General features: G+C 42.4%; 1 protein-coding gene across 5 annotated transcripts in view; it reads right to left on the reverse strand.

The window, feature by feature from the left end:
• Positions 1-20581, reverse strand: part of anks1b (ankyrin repeat and sterile alpha motif domain containing 1B) — a 242117-nt gene that overhangs the window by 110364 nt on the left and 111172 nt on the right. For all 5 annotated transcript variants that reach the window (XM_030439329.1, XM_030439332.1, XM_030439330.1 and 2 more), the window contains one exon: positions 6075-6231. In XM_030439329.1, coding sequence (XP_030295189.1) covers positions 6075-6231 — 157 coding nt within the window. The remainder of the gene's footprint in view (positions 1-6074; positions 6232-20581) is intronic.

Genomic DNA, 20581 nt, shown 5'->3' on the forward strand with positions numbered 1-20581 from the left:
AAGAGGATGATATCAAACTAATGCAGGTTACAAAGAAAGGCGAGGTTATCCAAATAAAAGAAAAAGCATATTTAACCAAACATTTTAAGTGTTTTTTACTAGATTGGATGAATGATTCCATGGTATGGAAGTATGGAATTGCTAAGATGACTGGCGAAGCGGGTCCTCTTCAACCATGTACCTATAATGAAGCTCAGTGGCGCACGGAGCCAAAAAATTTTCATCTTCCGAGTATAACAGTACCCAGATTCCATTAAATTCGGGTTTAGCCCCTGGATAACTTAAATGGGGATAAAATGATTCTAGATTTTCTCAATGTTATTGGACCAAATTGATCAAATTCTGATAGTGAAACAAATCGATTAACGGCAGCTGTGATGCTAATTTGCATCTTTCACCATGTAAGCTTATGAGGGAAAAGTCTTTCTGAGCCAGCATGCATCAGATGATATTGTAATTATATGGTTCGGTCACTATGTCCAATTGGCCTGAGAGCCTGGAGCTCTTCCTGAGGCCTTGTCTCCCACTCTCTGTGGAATGTCGCCCTGTCATGATTTTACAGTAATCCACAAATCCAAATCACATTTTAAGTGGCCATCAAAGAGGAGGGTGAGATGAGGGGTGTTTAGTTAGTTGCCATACTATGACATACCTCTAAATCCTAAATCCAAAAATGTTATTAGCGACGCCTGTGCATTTTTTTCTGCCTTGATGCGTCAAAGTGTCTGCTGCAGATTCATTGGACAAAAGTTCAGAAGAGGTATAAAAAGCTTTCTGACCCAGCTAAACCAGAGGCTTTTCCTTGGTTCCTTAGAGTTTGCAGGTGTTTGTCACATCTGCACACATTTAGAATTGATGAAATGCATTTGCATGTGACATACACGTACAATATGTATCTGCAGCCAAGTGTTGCAGCAGAAATGGATTCCCTCATTCGTAACAAATGAAATTCCATCAGAAAGGAATTCATCCAACACAATAAGTATAATCCTGAGTTAATGTACAAAATGAATGCCTTAGGACTCACTGAGTCAGTAGGATTATGCAGCCAAGTCTGTACTCTGTGTATTTTGCATTATAAAGAAGAGAATTGCATTCATCTGCCGTCAGGAAATGACAGTTGTCACCTAACAGGACATATGGTGCAATGGGACACCACGCAGAACATTCCCATGTGATCTTTCATGAATACAACAGCGTCAAAAGTGGGATGGTGCTTCTAACAGTGTGGGAAATCTCAGGACAGAAAAGGAAAAGAACGATAAAAGTTCAAATAAAAAAAGAGGACGAGGCGGAGAGAGACATTCGAGAAGCGGAGACATGAAAAAAGCAGGAAGTAGTTTGGGGTGGCAGCTTTGCTGACAGGTCCCCCGTGTTTCTGTTGCGGCTGTGCTGACTGACAGTCACCAGATGGATTTTGATAAAGCCGCCCTGATTGCGTGAGGATTTGAAGAATGCTGTAGTGTCTACTCAACTGTGAGACTGCAGCGGCCCACAGCAGCAGGCAGGTAGCCAGCAGCACAGGACAGGTGGATATCAGGCAAGGCTTACACTGCAAAAAATATCCATCTGCACAAATCCGTCAGTCACACATTCAGCTTTTTTTTTTCTCTCAAACTGAGAGTCAACTTCTGCTGAGGGGAGTTTATCATGCAAGAAACTTAGTATTGGTGGGATGGTTGTCTGAGCTGGCAGCGACAATGTGCGCTCATCAGGAACACCACATCTCCAACTGATATAAGGAATCTTATCACTTTGTTTCTCACATTTCAATTTACTTCTGAGGCTATGTTCATACCGACAGCCTAAATCAATTTTTTTGTATATCCAGATTGTGTCTGGAAGTCTGGACAGCAAAAAAGCATATGAAATGTGTTTCGTATCCAAAGCACACCTGAAGGTGGTTTGAAATGTGCTTCAAATCGCTTTTTATACAGATACACCTCAGTTCGGACACTTTGGCCACTCATGTTGGACTTCAGAACGTCTTTCATGCCATTCGCAGAACCATAACGTCAAATCCAGAGAGACGCGAGTGGATCAGAGCGGCTGAGCAGTATCTACTGCGACTAAAGGAGTGGTACAGAAACACCACAGAGAGAGACGTCTGACGGTCCGTGGACTTGTGACAAAATTAACTGTCGTCTCCGCGACTTGACAGTTTGGAGAGCAAAATGATTGATCATGCTTCCGTGTTGGAAAGCCGCCTACGTCGTTACCAAAGCAACCCATGCCGACATGTTGGTGATGTTTGGACACAAAAATCCAATAAAGTGCGGACAGTCCAATTTGGTTTTCAAATCAAGATCCGTCAGCCTCCAGACAAACTCCAGACATAAATCTGAGGAGAAAGTGGAGGGTTTGTTTCACACCTGGAAACCTCCACACAGCTCTGTATGGAGTCTTTGTTGTTCCAAATTGAATGTTTTGTTCTTCACACACTTTAATCGTGTTATTTTTGAGGTGATTACCCTGCCCCGGGTCAGCTCATGATTATCAGCTGATCCCTCAGCTGGTTCAGATCAACTTGATGTTTTGTGAGTAATTCAATGGAAAAGCAATCATCTAAAAAACGAGGATCTCTCACCTACTCGCCTTCAAGCTTGTATTTTGTAGCTCCTAGCAGATTTAACCATTCGCATGTGAATGCAAAATAGTTAACCACAACGTGGAATGAGTTATTGATTATGTCGATCCATTTCTGTGTCATGAAAGCAGCAGGACGTGCGTTATTATTCGGCACAAAAGGATGAAAATTTAAGGTAGTTTGGTGGAGAGGACAACAAAAGCTCAATCATTACAGCTGTTAGTTCAGACAAGTCCAGACCAACACAAGGGAGTGAACAACCTGCAGTGTTGTCAGCCAACCTTGAAACTAACGCCAAATCATGCTTTTATTTTCCTCTAAAATAAATATTTCCTCTGGTTTGTTTTCTTTTAATATATTACACTTGTCTTTACAATTTTCACACAATTCATGCTACATTTATTTCTTGGCGTTTTCCATTAACAGTGCACTATTTTCATTCCCCCTTTCATGCCAATTCTGCTACTATTATGATTGTTCCAAACTTAAAGATTTTTTCATCCTTTATCTGGCGCATTGTTCCTGCGATATCCCAAGACTCATCTAAGTTTTATTTCAACTGAGCTGCAAAAAAATGCCATCTGACCATGAAACATGAGATCAAAACAAGTCGATTTGCATTGGAAACCACTTAATTATCTCATCCTATTTGCATAATATATCCAAGAGGAAGATTTCCCGACCAGTTGACTAATCGTCAAAGAGTATTTTTTGCAGTGTAATGCACCAAGTCTGTGCTCTTCTCTTTCCCTCTCATCTCAATCCCTCTCTCCCCCCCCCCCCCATGTTCCTTCATCATCATATCCTTCCTCTCTGAGGCAGATAAAGAGGGACTGACTCACGCCCATGTCCAATTAGCCCAACATGTGACTGGACTCAAAGCAGGAATCCAGGATTTTCCCTCCTGCTGTGTCACAGATTCACATTCATGTAGATGGCTCAGCCTAAGACGACCCTCCAACTTCCGTCGGCTGAGTGTATTAACGTGCAACCTCTCTGTCTCTGACTGTTTTCTCACCTTCTGTTGATGTCTGTCTCTGTGCAACGAGACAGTATCTGCAGCCCTGAAGGCTTCTCTAGTCATTTTCAGCAATGACACGGAGTTCTCCTTCACCTCTTACGTCTTCTCTGACTCCTTGCTTTTTTGTTTTTCTGCCTCTTCTGCTCTCCCACATTATGTGCTGATGTCTCTCTCACTCTCAATCCACATGCTCTCCCTGTGTCGCTCTCTCAATTGGCCAGGTAACAGCGTTTAGAGAGCTGAGAACAAACAGAACACCCACACTGCTCACTTACGTCAGTGGAGCAATTTTCCACCAAAAAGACACTTTGACATGAAACAGCTAATCTCTCTCTCTCTCTCCTTCTCTCTCTCACACACACACACACACTGTACTGACACTTCAAGTCTCCTCTATCCTGCAGCCCATCACAGACGAGATGTAACAGCCAAACGTGGGACGAGACACCACACACACCACACAAAACAAGCCTCTACAGTAGCCTCTTGGATGTGAAAGGGGGGGGGGGGGGGGGGTTTGATGGGGAAGGAGCGGGGTGTCACTAGCAAGGCAGTTCCCATGGCAACATACAGGTGACTCACTAGCCGGTGATGCAGTTGCCGTGACAACCTGCGGTGTGTAGCGATCGCTATGGGAGCCGAGTGAAAGGGAAGAGCACATTGTGGGTGTTTGTTGTCGTGGGTGTTCGAGTGCATCGCCGCAGACCGAACAAGTGATGAGACGCAGAAAACAGCATCGACTGAAAGGTCCGAGGCTGCAGGATTAACTCGCACCGGTGTGAAGACAGTGTGGACGCCAGTGGAAATGTGAACTCAAGTCACCTCCGCTGCACAACCTTGTTTGGTAAGGCTTCACATGCCAGGAAGTGGTGAGAAGGAAAAATATCAGAACTCCTTATTCTGAATGCATTTCAGCCAGAGTCGATGTACAGAAGGTGCTCTGTAGCTGCACTCATCAATATTTTTATATCAAAAAAGGTTAAATGCTTATGCAAATATCTGAAAGGTCACAGTGATTATTAGCTCCCCACAGCTCTGCAGAGTTTTAGCATCCTTCAGTTAATTGCTTTGATTTGACTGTTGAGATGCAGCATCAAACTGATTTCAGTGAAAACGCTGACAAACCTACCGGCCAAACACCGAACAACAGACAAACCAGCCACAGTAGATAGTGATTAGCTGGTGAACACTTAGAGATCTGATCCAGTTTCTCCATCTTGGAAAAAATTATACTCATAAAGGCTCAACCAACAGGTTCTCTAACCTGTGGTAACCCTTGTTATCATTCGTAGACAGACTGCGATCTATCCAGTTGTGTAGTGCCATTTGTTAGTAGTGCCTGAGCGCTCCTGAGGTGTGCACAGATACGATTGTGTTCAGGCTCATTTCTAGGAAAAGTAGTCCCTGTTCCTGTGGTGGCAAGTATTAGTCAATTATAACTGACCACATGATTAAATGCTGTACTGACTTCATCATGTTCTGCATTTGATGCTGAATTTCACCAATATGGCATTAGTAGAAGTCTTTCTTGCATGACAGACACTTTAGTGATGATTTGATCTTCAAGCACTAGAAACGTATATGATTTTCAATAGTACCATGCAAACTGTGAGCATTTTATTTCCTCACTTGGAGAAAAAATGAGGCAGAGTGGTGCTGCAGTGTGCTCCAGCACCACTACACTTACATCTCTATCCAATAGAGATCCACTCAGACTCCTGTGTTACTGTACATCCTCCGTTAAGCCTGAACTTACTTACCAGTCCTCTCTGGAGCCACAAAAGGCTTCAGGAAACTTTTTCCACACATGCAGCAGCACCGTCTCACACCTGTAAACAGAGTCTGATGTGTTAAATTGAAGGCGTCCCCCCTCTGAGATGATATTCATGAGGTGATGAGGTGTCTGTCCGGTGGGAACTTAACAATGATAAACAAGCACGCCGATACTAAACAGTAGGTATTTGGAACTCACACATTTGTGATTCAGACAGACTGAGACAGACTTACTTACGATCTGTGCATCCAATATTAAAATCACCCAAGCTCCTGTAAAGAAATAACTCCCTGACAGTGTTGGAGGCATAAATTCAACAATATATGTATCTCAAACAATGATGCTCTAACGCTCACCCACATTTTCCACACCTGTTTGCTGCCATGAAACTTGAATAGACAACACGTTTGGTGGTTCAAGTCTTAAAGTAAAGTCGTGATCATAACAACAGCGGGACGTTCATATGGATTCTTGCTGGTAAACACGGTCAAGATGGAAAACACTGGAAAGCACCATATGTTCCAAACCAAAAACAAAGCATGTCCAAAGATCCACAAGAGTCCAGTAAGAGAAAACAGAGTGAAGGCAATGATTGTTCTCAAATAAAATCCCTACATTGCACCTATACTTCCAAATTAGGATAACGATGGTGTCATGGGTGTATGCTTTAATAAAGTGCAGTGTTGCCTTACCATTGCGTGGACTGGAGTTGAGCCGGTGGTTGATATCGAGGGAGCAGGGTTTGCGTGTGACGGCTGTGGTCACGGACTCGTACGGGTTGTCCTCATCCTCCGGCAGGAAAACATCTAGAGATGGAGAGGTGACGATCTCCGTTGAATGCTTTGAATCCTGTGAGAGAAAAATGGAGACATACAAAACATTGAACACATCACATTATCCAGAGTGAACTCCAGCAGTGTTACATTTATTGAGCTAAACACAAACACACCATTAATTACTGTGCATTATTAATTATGTACTGCAGCCATGCTGGCCTATTAAGCCTTCCAAAAGACCCATAAATGATGCATTATGTTAATTTATAGTGTTTGCAAAGCAAAGAGAGGAGCTCTTTCACTGAGTTCAGATGCACAACGTTAGACCAACACGAGTAATTTGGAGTTTATGAGCCGCATGTCAAAGTGCAGCAGCAGAAAAACTCAAAAGAAGAAGAAAAGCATAAAAGAGATGTCTGATTTTGACTTGCAAAAGTATGGCAAACAGTGTTAAACCAGGGCCAAAGGTGTCTGTTTGTTCACCTTCATCTGAGATGAATCTTACGAAACAAAAAGAAAACAAGCAAACACATCGGCTCAGAAATCTCTCTGTTCAGCTCAGGGCTATTATTCAAGTACAGCCACATCCACACAGCTAGATTATCGTGAAAGATTCAGGCCAATGTTCAAAGCAGACACTGAAAATAAAGAGTTGGAAATACTTTTTAACTTTTCTTTCTTCCACTCTTTTGAATCCTCGCAGAGTCTCCTAACGGTCCCTTCGGGTCTTTTGGGGTTTGGTTTTCTGTGATCAATAATGTTTTGCTGGGGCTTTTCTTAAAAGGGAAAGAAAGTCTCAAGTGCTCAACGTTCATCTGCTATAAAACTGTTGAGACTAGCAGGAGATTAAAGATAAGTCACGGCCAATCTTGTGTTTATTTACTTGCCGTCACGTGTCCAAGTGCTTTAAATGAACACGAGATAGCAGTGAAAATGCTGCAGTAATAGTCAGAAAAACAGTGGTCATTTTTTGGTTTAAGGGTTGTTTTGTGATAAATTTGCCGGAAAATCTCTACGCCGCAAATGTTTGTTATATTTTAAAGATATGTTTTATAATGTAGAACATTAAAATGTGAGATACAACGGCATGTTTTCAAGTTGTTAACTTCACGGCGGATGAAAGACGCGGCTGTTTATAAATTCTGCAATAGCTTCAGGGTCTCATCACATGGTGTGAATGAAATTCAGAGAAACAGGGATCAGAATTCTCTCAAAACGGCATCAACAACACTGCTAAAAGTCAAAACAGCGTCTGTTTTGCCTCACCTGTTGGCTGAGAAACTCCAGTCGGCAGCTAAAAAAACAGTTTCACAATGAGGCGTTCTTTGAAATATATCTTTAAAGGCTTAATTCCTACCTTGTCTACCACTGAGGTTTCCAAGATGTAAAAAAGAGTGGCACACAATCAAAAAAATGTTCTGTTCTAGTTTTCATTTTTTGTCTTAAAGTGGCAATAGACAACTTTTCTGCTTCAACTTTCAATCTGAAGAAAATACCAACCATCTGCATATAGATTGCTTCCCTGTAAACCTCTCTCACTTTGCTATTCCCTCTGCAACCAGGCTCAATTTTTTTAAAGAAAAAACTGAGCCATTGCGTAACTGAAACAGGAGGAGGCGCAGACGGCGAAGAGGGAGAGCGATGGAGGCCAAGGTAAAAACATTAGGGAACAAATCGCTGTTCACTCGATGGAGAGCGCTACGGTTGTTTTTTTTCTTTGGACAGCAGCCAGGTTGTTAGCAAAAGCCATGTTGCTAATGCTGTCTTTGTGAAAGCAGCAACAACGGTTAGACCACAGGGAAATGAGAGGAGCAGGGAATTTGAAAATTTGGGGTCTACTGGGGTCTGAGCAGATGACAACTCTCAGATCCAAGGTAATAAAAACATCAGCGCAACCAGGAGGATGAGACCATCACCGAAAAGAGTGTAAACAGACGGGTAAACAGGCTAATTTGCTTTCTTAATTGTCTCCTAGTTAAGAAATGTATTTGTCTGTAAGTCTGCACCATCCACCTGTAACCTGAGTGTGATCCACACAGAAAGAACAACTTGGTTTGATCTCTACAACCTCTGACACACCAAGTCCATTCAGCTGCAGGTCCTCAACCTACAGTCCATCTTTGTGGTAAACTCACATCCCTCGCACAGGTCATCCCCTTTACACCTGACTCTTTCTCTCTTACTCTCAACTCTCCTGTGCAGGAAAAAATGAGAATGTATCATCTGTAAATGACGGATACAATTCAAAAGGTCCATCCATTTCATGATACAGCTGGGACATCTTACCACTCCTCCTCCGACGAAAGGTTATAAATCCCACCACACACACCAGCAAAAAGCACGTCATTTTTCTTGATAGTACTTCAGACTGTTAATGGGAGGGATGTTCTCGCTTTACTTTTCTTAATTAATGCTGTTGCACCTTTTGTTGCATGAAGCTTATTGTAAGTCTCTCTGAATAGAATGTCTGCCAAGCGCCTAAACTGTAATTTGCATACTGAATGAAATACATCAATGACTTTTCCCAACAGGGACCTGCAGCATTCTGAAAGGATCTCTTCATTTGGTGATGATTAATTCAGAGTAACATGTAAGGAAGTGTTTCTTTGGGACCTTTATATAACAGTGTTCTCTTCTGGCGTTTGAGGAGAATTTCTGATTGCGTTTCGTTGCAGCATTGGTGAAAAGGTTGAGCCCCACAGGGCTCAGACAGAGAGCTGAGGACCAAAAGGTCCCTTATCTTTGAGGCAGATGTGTTCCCAGAAAGAATGAAAAACAAGACTGAGTGATGTGAAGCGGGGGAAAAGGTTACAGGGGCAGCGCGTCATTTCAGCCAAAGAGACAAAAACATTACTTTCCAGCGAAGCCGCCTCTGGGTGTCTGGCTTTTTCCCATAACGCAACACTCCATCATCATTTCTCCAGTGTCAGCTGGCAACCTGCCCCTGGTTGTACCCCCCTAATGGGATCAGCTGGCGATAAGTTGTGGGTGTGGCCACGCCTGTTCTCAGCCCCAAACTGCATACTTCTGTTCTCCCTCTTCGCCCTCTCCCGACCTCCTTTCCTCATTCAACAGCCATTACTCTTCCTGTCATCTTCTGCTACTACATTACCCAGACTGCAACAGGCCATCAATCACAACCAGAGCGCACTCAAAACGGATTAATCATTCTGGCTGACAGAGCAATCAGTCCCTTGATGATTTCTCTCACTTACACCCTTCTGCACTCAATCTGAGACTTATTTTACACTGCACTTTATTAAAAGGCCACCAAACTGCCCCCCCCCCCACTCCACACCCCGCACCCCACCCTTCTCTATTTCCATCAGCACTCAATTAGACTGCTATTAAGAGTTAATGGCGCCCAGTCAGTCTTGTATGCTTTCGCTCAGCAGGTGGCCCGGCCTCAGCTGATGCTGATTTAATGTGACAACCTGTTTAGCTGCAGACTTCACTCACAGAGCTGATGGAAAGTCTGAGAGCACCCTGATGGAGCCATTATGACCTGCTGGCAGTTCACCACTCCGCTTCACGGACATAAAAAACTTGATTTTCGATTTATAAACTCATCTGACAGCTCGGATTAAAGGTGCAATGAATCATCTTCGGATTAATTCTGATATTTTAGCATAATTGGGATTTGAGACCATCAAGACACTAATCTGCATCTCATACAGTGTGTTAACATGCACTTTGAGAGCCTGGTTACAGTTGGCTTTCTGCCACGTATACCAGAAAACCAGGTTTACATAATTAGGGGCAGGGGATCAGACAAACATGATTTTCCCAGCTAGATTTCTCAAAGTTAACGCCTAACAGGCTTATGCATGAATGAATGTGCGTGACAAGTTGTCAGATAGGGAAGTAGCAGTGTGACCAGTCCCGTTTCCTTATATGTATACCAACTCCCACTGTCCAACAGACTGGAGAATTCTTTTATACATCAGTCTGTCCTGTTGCCAAATCAAAACCAGTGTGCTGCTAAATAAGATCTGGATTTGATTATATTATGTGATATATCTTCGGGTCATGACTGTTTGCTGTCCTCTGTTTGTCTATGATTATGTGTCATACGTGTAACTGTATGTATAACCTGTTTTTAAACTTGTTAAAGGGAACTGCCAAAGGATGAAAAATGAATTTCAGTGTAAACTGACAATGAGGTCGCATCCTGTCGTATCATATCAAAGCGCATGGGATCATACCATATCATATTGTTACCATACTGTATCATATATGGAATCGCATCATATTGTTTTGTATCCTAAAGACTACATTTCTATTTATTTTTTTATTATTTATTATCTATATTTTAAATGGACATTTGCTGCCTGGATTGTGTTCCAGTAACATTTTGTTCTGGTGCTGAGGTCACTGATGAGGCGCTGGAGATCCGGGTTCGCCTCAGAGTCATGCTTATAGTTTAGTTTGTTCTTTTTATTTTTGTCTTTTTTTAATTTGTTATACTTAGCCAAAACCCCAACCAGAGTTTCCTACTAATAGACTTTACTTGGGCCGGCCGCCCAGGTATATTAAATGCTGGCCATGTCTATTTGCTGGCCCATTTTAGCACTTTTTCACTTTTATTTCTTTATCTGTCTGAGAGAACACCATTCTCAATCGATTAACTCGTGGACAATCTGCCCTCGCTCTACCCCTCCCGTCTACTGACAGTCCCTCACGCTCTGCAGAGAAACAGAGAGAGACAGAGAGAGAGCGCCCTTCTGCGCTTCTTAACCTTAAAATGTGCCTAAACATAACCATCATCAACACTTGCTTCAAACAGTGAAATGGTGAAACAAGTTCAGTACTAGAAAGTCATCCTTTTACAGTGTCCACATTTGACAACTTCACAATACAATAATTAACAGTGTTTCCTCACAATGTAGATAGAAAACCTAATAAATCCATCTTACAAATGCTGTTGCAAATTAGCTGTATGTAAACATCATTTCTGAGAGACAGCAACACATGCAGTGCACACAACATTCACATAGCACTGCATCCTCTGCCTTCGAAATAATTCAGTCGGACATAACTGAAATCATCACAAAGCAGACCAAAGGAATCAGAGTCAGATTTAATCTCTGCGTTTTCTCTCATTTGCCTGTCATCTCGCAGCACCATCACCCCTCTGAGATCTTAATTCTTCCAAGGTAATGGCAGAGGACAAACCTCATTACTGATGGCCGCATGCAAACACAGATTTGCGGTAAATGTGCCGTCCAATTTCCTGCACAACCCGATTACTACGGGTAACCTGCTCCCTTGTATGGATGTAATCATCTTGCAGTGTGTGTGTGTGTGTGTGTGTGTGTGTGTGTGTGTGTGTGTGTGTGTGTGTGTATCATCGGTAGGAAATGCAATAGATTGTTCAAAGGCACGAAGCTGGACGAGCAGTTCCTCAGAACAAATCGCGATAACATTTCCAAGTTACTTTGGACAGTGAACGCAGATTCAGATGGAAACAGAAACAAAGAAATCTTGGGAACGGGAGGTGACAGGATTGATGGTGCATTTAGTCCTGATTTGAAAGTGAAACAGCAGCTCTAATATTTCTGATGTAATAGAGCTCTTAGGTCCACGCTGCTAATCATCTCAGCCTCATTTGCTTACAGTAATTAAAAAGAAGTCACCATGAATTAACGATGAGAGTCGGAAGTTTTCAAAATGCCACAGGTACAGTAGCATCATTAATAAAAGCACGGAAGAATGAGAGCTCAGGAGAGAGATTCCTCCGTGGTGTCTACGGGGAGAGATGAAATCATTAAAATGAAACGGAGAGAGGGGAAAAGAGATAGAAAGCAGGATGTGGTCGAGAAACGTGCCATACGGGGAATCCTCCATAACTGAAAATTAATCTCAATCTTCTAGTGTGTTTTCTCTCTTCTTCCCTACCCCTTCATAACTACTCCAACCTCTTTTTCCCTCTCTTTCACGTCTACACCATCTCAAAATCTCCAGATTCCATCCCAGCAGCTTAGGGAGAAACAGAAAGAGAAAGAGCGAGGCCAAAGCTGACAGGGGTAACAAAACCCATCGCCAAAAGGGAGGGGAGGAAAAGAAAAAAAGCACAGCTAGATCAAAGAGGCCAGGATCCATCTCAACACTTACTTTGGAGTTTGTGTCAGTTAATCCCGAGGAGACGAGCACGAGACAGACAGACAGACAGACAGGCGGGGAAGAAGTAAATGAGTTGGAGCTGAGGAAAGGAAGCAGAGGAAGTGGGAGTGCAGTGCGTTCGGAGCAGGGACTTCCTCACGCACACGAACACAAGGAAGACACAGAAATGGGAGTCAAGTGCAGGCAGCGTGCTTGATTTCTCACACGCGGGACGGGCAAAAGTGTCCAATTCAGCTGCACTGAGGTGAAGGTGAGAGTATGAGCGATTCCCCTCGCCAGCGGAAAAGAACTCTGCACTCCATCTCGAAAAGGATAGCCACCGCAAGGAAATCCCTCACGCTCAAGGCCGCGGCGAAGCCTGGGAGCAAAACCAAAATCTGGAGATTGAAATTAATCCAGCAGTGTGACAACAGGTTTAGCTACCTGATATCTTAACGTGCCCTCGATCTTCGTCCAGCTCGGCCCTGGAGGGGGGTCGGACGGCTTTAAAAAAGTGGGAGAGGAGCCTTCGCGCAGTTCGATGCGAGTAGTCGACTCCGACCAACAAACACACTCAGTCTTCATTCATTTCCCTCCCTTGCCCTTCAACCCTCCCGCCCCCCTCTTCCCTCTCTATCTTTCAGGGCAGAGATAGCACACAGAGAAACTTGTGTCTGAGCTGCACAGGAAGAGAGCAGACAAACAGAGGCCTCCTCTGGCCACTAATTAGCAGGTCGTATGCAGCTCCCGTCCAACTGCAGGGGCCAGATTAAACGTTTGGGAGAGTGTGTTCGAGTGTGTGTCTGTGTGTGTGTGTATGTGTGTGTGTGTGTGTGTGTGTGTGAGACGGCGCCTGCACATGTGACCAAAGGATTGTATGTAACGGTGTGTGATTATATCTGTTTGGAGTTTGTACGTGTCTGCCTGCGTGCAGCAGATATAGCTAATGTGGGATCATGCGAGGGCTTATGTGCATACTTTTATCTGTGTTTTCTATGCATAAATGAGTCTGCTTGCACTACACAGTATGTAGTGTGTGTGTGTGTGTGTGTGTGCGGGGCTGATAACTCAAATAGGAAATGTGCTGTTGCTTTGGTCACGTCCGACGAACTTCTGACAGTCTTAAATCCTGTGACTCTCTCTTCCTCTGTTTAACCCTATACTGTAACACCGACGAGCGGAACCACTGCCTCATACGCTGTACACATTTCAGTTCATAGGCCATCAGATATGAATGGAGGCTATAATTTGCTGGCATTTCCTCACGGAGGCTATTTGATTAGAGAGAAAGGGGAGGGGTGGACACAAAAGAGGACAATGGACCCTCTGAGGCCCTCAATGAGGGGAGAGGTGAAGTCATGAGAGGACGCGCTGACCAAAATAGAGTAATGAAAAAATGAAGAAAGTTTGCAGTCTTAGGCCTTCTCCTCATATGAAACATGTTTGATATTTACTATTCAAAATCTGGATGATCAGATGGGTACTTTTCAAGCCGGACCACAGCGACCAATGAGAGAGACATCCCGGAGCAGCTGACGGTACTGCCAGCCTAAAATATCCACGCAAGCATTTGATTTTAATGTTAATGCCAACATACAGCTGTACACAGAAACCAGTTCTCATTGAAGAACAGAAAGCAGCAGTAGATCGATCCGCCCTGTACTTCCGTGCAGTATCTTCAAACTACAAACTGGGATGACAAGACCTCGTGAAGCTGCTCGTAGTCACTGCTTCTGACTCCTTTTTTATATTTCTGTTTTATACGAGATGCGTCTTCAACTTCAGAGGTGTCGGCGTATGTTTGGGAAGAGCCAGGCCAGCTATATCGCCTTGGTTATTCGCAAGAAAGTGAATAATCATTTGCCCAGAAATGTTGAAGTGAACCCAGAAAGGGAGAGGTAGAGAGGTTAAAAAGAGATGAGCAATACAGTGGCAGAAAAGAGTGAAAACGATGAAGAGAGGAGAGGATGGTCAGAGCAGCGAGCAGGGATTGCCTTGTAGAAATGGATTTCCCTCCATGGCTGGCTAATCCCACAGAAATCAGCTAGCTGGGCCACACATGGGACACTGACAGTCACTCCTCACAAAATAACACCCTTCACATTCTCCATGATGGCTTCTGTACTGAGCACAGCTTAAACTGTGGCTTCCTCTGGCTCCGCGCTAAATCCCACAGACACGGCAACCGGCCAGAGCGAGAGGCTGCCGACTGAGAGCCACTGCTGTGTGACTCAACTGTTAACTTTAACTGTAAACCTGACAACTATGAAAGAAGTGATGGAGTACCACCTTCAGAAGCTTCTCAGGTACAAGACTGCATAGATAGGTGACACTAGACGGACAACACAATTTGATGTTCTACACGGCAAAGAAGTAATGGACTCCGTTGCTGGCCTGAATTGCTGCACCAACAATTCCACCGAACTGCAGTCAGAAACTGACACATCAATACCCGCCAAGTGTATTCAAGGCTTTGGCAGAGTAGCTTTCACTCCTTTCCATGAGTTTGTGTTGGATTCACAAAACTATGTGCAGCCCACACTGCCAAACAACCTACAACAGGATAAGGATTTCCACTTCGCAAAATCAAAATCATTTAAATCTTTCGATGTTAGCATGCCTGCAGCCAGCGCTATACAGTTGATTGCTCTGTGAAAGTCGAAAACTTGAAGTTAAGCATCATCATTTTCATCGATATCTTTGTGCAAGTAATCAGATTGTCGGATAAGTTGTTGTTGTTTTCACTGTGTTGGTTCATGTTAGCTTAGCATTAGCAGCCTGGCAGCAGCCCGCCCTGCAAACACCCAGCTTTTCCATTCTGCATATCCCAGAAACACTCTGGCAACTGCTTCAGAGGATGAACAACCCTAAGAGGAGCAGCAGCTGACTGGGAAGGAGGCCGAAGAGGTAAGTGTGTTTACCAGGGAAACTACAGCTCATAAACGACCATAGTAAACAGTTTGAGTTAAGAAAGCAAGAGCCTTGCAAGAAATGCAGTGAGATCACAATGAAGCGTAAACAACCTTAAATCAATAGTTCTGCTTCTTTACCCATACATACATCCTGAATCTATTTTATGATCATTTCTGTAAAAAATTAACTTTGTTAAAAGATGATAAAAAATGATAAAATGCACTCAAACATCCGTCACCATACAAAAGACCAGATGGGTTTGAACTGACTTCCCCTTGGTTTCCCTTAACGCAATAAAAGCTTTTCTCTGTGTTCGCTACAGATCCACCAGAAACGTGATTAGAAAAACACTGGAACAACAGAATGTTTGCGCTAAAAATCATTTTCGTAATCCAGTTTCAAGCCAGATTTCTGTGTCAGTGCCTTTTTATGTTCATTTTTACTGGCTCCCTAAAACTGGAATAAGATTAAAACAATAAAATGAAGAGGCACTCTGTGACTGTTTTGCTGGATGAGCTCTCCCTGTTCTTTATAGACCAGGCAGTACATTTAGCCATGGCTCAGAGTGCTAAAAATGACTTCCTATTTATAACTTTTATGGGTAACTCTGTTTTTTTATATCTCAATCATGATACAAGGGAAGTGCTTTAGAGGATGCTTACTGCTCCCGTCAGATTCACAGCAGCCTTTAATACACACACAGACATCTTGCTGATGTGCCAACTGCACAGCTTGACAGCTGATCTGCCCTTGTTTTTGATGGGCTTTGTTTTTGGGGTGGTGAAATATGGTGTTTGGTGTGTTGGGGCTCCCAAAAGCACTTCTTTGTTTTTGACAGAGGTATTGTAGGTTCTGTAACTGTCATTTTAACCACAGAAAATCTACAGTATATTTGACATCTGTACAAAATTTCAGGGACCACATTTCCCTCTACAAAAACCATCCAGTTCTAACAGACTTTTAGCTGCTTTAGTAAATATCCGCGGGGAAGCTGTAAATCTTATAGATAGATGGATAGACTTCGCCCAGAGAAAGAAACTGTGAGAAGAAAAAAACAGATAAGGTGAAGGAAGAAAGGTCAGAAAGAGGAGAATAAACTGGAACATTAGACCGGAAATTATCCGTTACAAATTCAGTCTCCTTGAGAAAACCATTAAGCACCGCTGAAGTGCAGAATGACAGATAAAGAAAAAATAAGATATACAAGTCCTTGGCATTAAAACGCAGCTCGGAAACACAATACGTGACTTATAGAAACACCCTGTGACTTTCAAAATGTCTTCATTTATACCTGCTGAGCTCGCCATGTATGGTCTTAAAGATATAGTTTATTCATGTTAGCATGTTGATTTTAGCATTTACCACACAGCTTTCACGACAGCATCTGATTACAGCCTAACATGTAGAACCCTTGTTGGACAGAGCCAGCTTTCTCCCTGCTTCTAGCCTTTATGCTAAGCTAACGGGCTGCTGACTGTAGTTTCATGTGTGCCGGACACACGTGAGAATAGCACCAATCTTCTCATGTGACTATCGGCAAGAAGCTTTAACAGTGGCCCGCTCTTTACTGGCGATTCATAAATCTCTGCTGATTAGATCAAATTAAACTTTATTGATCCCTGTGGGGTGGCGCCTCATCACCCAGCAGCTGTTTATCTCTGAACAAACTTATTAGTTGAGACTAAATGACTCAAAATGACAAAAACTTATTACAAGGAGCTTTTTTTTTTTCCACAACCGTGTTGCCAGGAGGACAAGGTTGTGTGCCATCATCATCATTATCATTTCTGAATATTTACAAGTCATCTGGAGCCGCAATGCTGTGTTTCAGATAAAATATGAACTCCACATTTAAATCACTCATCTTGTTTGTTCCGATTAAATATGATGGACAGAGATGCCCGTACGTCGTCTTTCATGCATTCATACATAAACACACAAAGCAAATGTTAACCTTATCTCTCCCTGTCACCTGTGTGTGTGAATGTGTGTGTTTTGCATGTTAATCCGCGGGATGTTAGACAGATTATAAATAATTCCACAACAGTCTGTTGCCTCCCGTACAGCGGGATGTACTTTTTTCTGTTGGCGGCCTTTCTTAAGTGTTCCTACTCCTTTTTCTCCAGTATTTTCTCCCTTTTCCTGTTTACCTCAAAGACGGCAAGATATCTGAACTCCAGCGGGAAGTCAGACTACTCACACGCGCTCGCACACACACACACACACACACACACACCGGGAACATCTCCAACTCCTCAAGGGCAGCATATTGTATAAGTGTGCCAGTCTATTTCAGGAGAACAGTATTTGACAGCAGCTATAGGTATGTGTGCGTTGAAGGTTAGGTTGACAGGAAGAGCTGCAGAGTCCGCAGGGCATTAAGCCATTAACAAGGACTAACTGTAAGCACAGCGCTGCATCACGTCCCCCAGAGACAGAGGGCGCGAGGACGAGAAAATGAGGAATGGGAAGGAAAATGAGAGCGAGATGAAGAATGAATATCAATTAATATTTTAATCTAATAAAATGAATTATTAAATTAAAAGCACACATGTTCACATTTTTAAATTAAATTAAATGTACATGTCCAATGTAAAATAACAAGAACAATCTGTAGCTGTGGCTCACTTATAATATTAATACATAACATTTGTTTTTTTTTCCCTTTTTACAGGAATGTTTTTTCACATAGTACTGTATAAGATTAATACTGAAATTAGCTTACCTTTAAATTAATTACCCAAAATAAATCTGTAACAATCAACACTAAAAGTAGTTATAAATATCATGCAAATATCATATTATGGTTTTTTAATGACAGATATCTTGTATACTTACGGAGTTTTTCCACAACATAAACTTTAAATAAAAATGCTTCCCATGTCATCTCACAACCTGTTGATTATGACGTGTAAGACAGGCCCAAAAATGTAAACCTAACTTTCTGTTTCTTAACTGCAATAGGAAGAATGTCATGTCAATGGCAAATTATCTTCAAAGAAACTGACATTTCTTTGTCCACGGCCACAAATAAAAATTATGTTTCAAGCTGTATTTGTGCTCCTGTAGCTGAGTGATGGTTCAGTCAAGTACGGGCATTTGCTCTTTATCTGAGCTTTGATTTCTTCTTTCCATTTAGTTTAATTTCAAATAAAGATGGGCGTGTAAAGAGCTTGTATTTTTGAAGACATTCCATCACTTGCATTTTGCACTGTTAAGATAAACTGCCATAACACTATGAAATGAAGGGCAACCATGAAATAGTATTATTGATTTTTTTAGAGCAATGTATTTCCTTTTGAAAACGGGCTTTTTGGTTTGGACATCAGACAGTGAGAGATCGATATTAATAAAAGTTCAAATGAAATCACATTCAGTCATTTCTTTTGTCGCGGTCTTTAGAGAAACGTCTTCACATCCCAGCCGTGGTGAAGAAGTGTCAGAAATCTTAATAGAATCCTTTATATGTGGAGTGATTTCAGACTTGGCACCTGATATCTAAAGAAGCAGCTGCTTTTCAGGTGGTTCAACTCCAACTGTTTTGTCATTTGTCACAGGAATTATTTAATATTTCATGAAACACTCTTGTCAACTTTCATGCAGAGAGCGAGATGAGAAGATCAGTATGTCTCATGTCAGGACGGTAAACATTCTGGTTTGCAAACTTAAGCCCTAAAACTGTTTAATAAATAAAACTAATAACCTCACCCTCCCACAGAGCACATGAAGTACTTCATTTACAGGCTTATAACACTCTCCCTTCTCTCTGTCATATATATATATTATATATATATATATATATATATATATATATATATATATATATATATATATATATATATATATATATATCCCTGCCCTCGCAGAAACACCTTCCTTTGATGTTCTTTAACTTCTTCGCCAGCCCCCGTGGCTTATTCAACTTAACCTCTGCCAGTGTAGCACAGACCTGCCCTCCGTCCGCCTCCTCAACTCTTTATAACTACCTGGACTGAAAGCATTAAAGGTCAGCAGGCACCCACCACAGAGGGGAAAAAGACTTGGGGAAAGAGAAATCTAAAATGTGGAAGTCAGAGAGTGTGGAGAAAGAAAATCAGGAGGACAGAAGGAAAAAGATGTGGAGCACGAAGACACAGCTGGAGATCGCTGCTGTGTGTGTCTGCGCAGCACTCTGACGCACCTGTGCTGAAGGCGACCGAGATTTGTCAATGGTGGACATCCCACGCCTGACGTCTCATGAATTTCTGGGTTGCCTGGCAACCTGTCCGGCCTCTCTCTCTATCTGAATCTTTGTCTGACATTTGTTCATTATCTTTCTTCCTTTTCATTCCCTCCTGTTTTGCTTTCAAGGTTCACACAAGTGAAGTCTGGACGTCTTTTCCGGAGTCAACACGACAGAGGAAACCTCCTCCACACGTGCTGGCGTCAGGCGGCGTTCACATGGCGCCGGTGGGGAGAAAACCCGCGGCTGGCAAAGAAGATTCACAACAAGGGGAAGCTTCCTCATGTGGGCACGTACACATGAACATGTGACAGACTGTAATGACTAAACTGATTAGCTTGGAACAGACTGCACTCTTTATGCTTTTTCGGGTATATACAATACATTGCTCAGTCTCTGACACATGTGCTCTGTAAACACACACACACACACACACACACACACACACACGTACAAGCTGAGGCTCACACAGACGTACGCAATACACTCAATTGTCAGTTTGTCCGACATACCTAGCTTCAACTAAAACAGGCTAACACAATTTGTTCGTAATAAATCTACCATCATGATGGCTTGGTTGGTAAGTTTGTGTTGAAAATGTTTTGGAAGAGGGGGTTTTTGGTGCATTTATATTGAAATGTGTTTCAAAGTTGCACCAGATCAAATATCAGATCAAATATAACTTCATTCAAACTCAAACAAAAGCATTTCAAAGTGCCTGAGACTGCTAAAAATCTATATATTGATTTGGTCTGAGGTTAAGTAACTAAAAGTGTTGTGTAACTGTTGCAGAAATGCTTGTACTCTATGATGTTATCACTTGGGGCTGATTTAAAAAAATACAGTTCCGTGGCCTTTAAATATATTCTTTACATATTAATAATAAAAAAGAGAAAAACCAATAACTTGGCTTTCCATAAATTAAAATAAAATAGATCTAAAACTCATTCTAACCTGCTGTTCTATGCAGTGTATCTAATGTCGAGTGAGCTGAAGTTTTCAGTGCACCTATATTGTCTGTACGGTTCGATGAGTCCGCCTCTTTGACTGACAGTCCTGACTGACAGCCAGACAACCAGCAAGCTGGGCGCTCAGACGACCGGCACAAAGGTTAACACACTTCTGCTGAGATATAAAGTGAAAGATAAATGAGGCATAGAGAGAGAGAGAGCGAGAGTTAAAGAGA

This window comes from Sparus aurata, chromosome 14 (genome assembly GCF_900880675.1).
Source record: "Sparus aurata chromosome 14, fSpaAur1.1, whole genome shotgun sequence".
NCBI classification, from domain to species: Eukaryota; Metazoa; Chordata; class Actinopteri; order Spariformes; family Sparidae; genus Sparus; species Sparus aurata.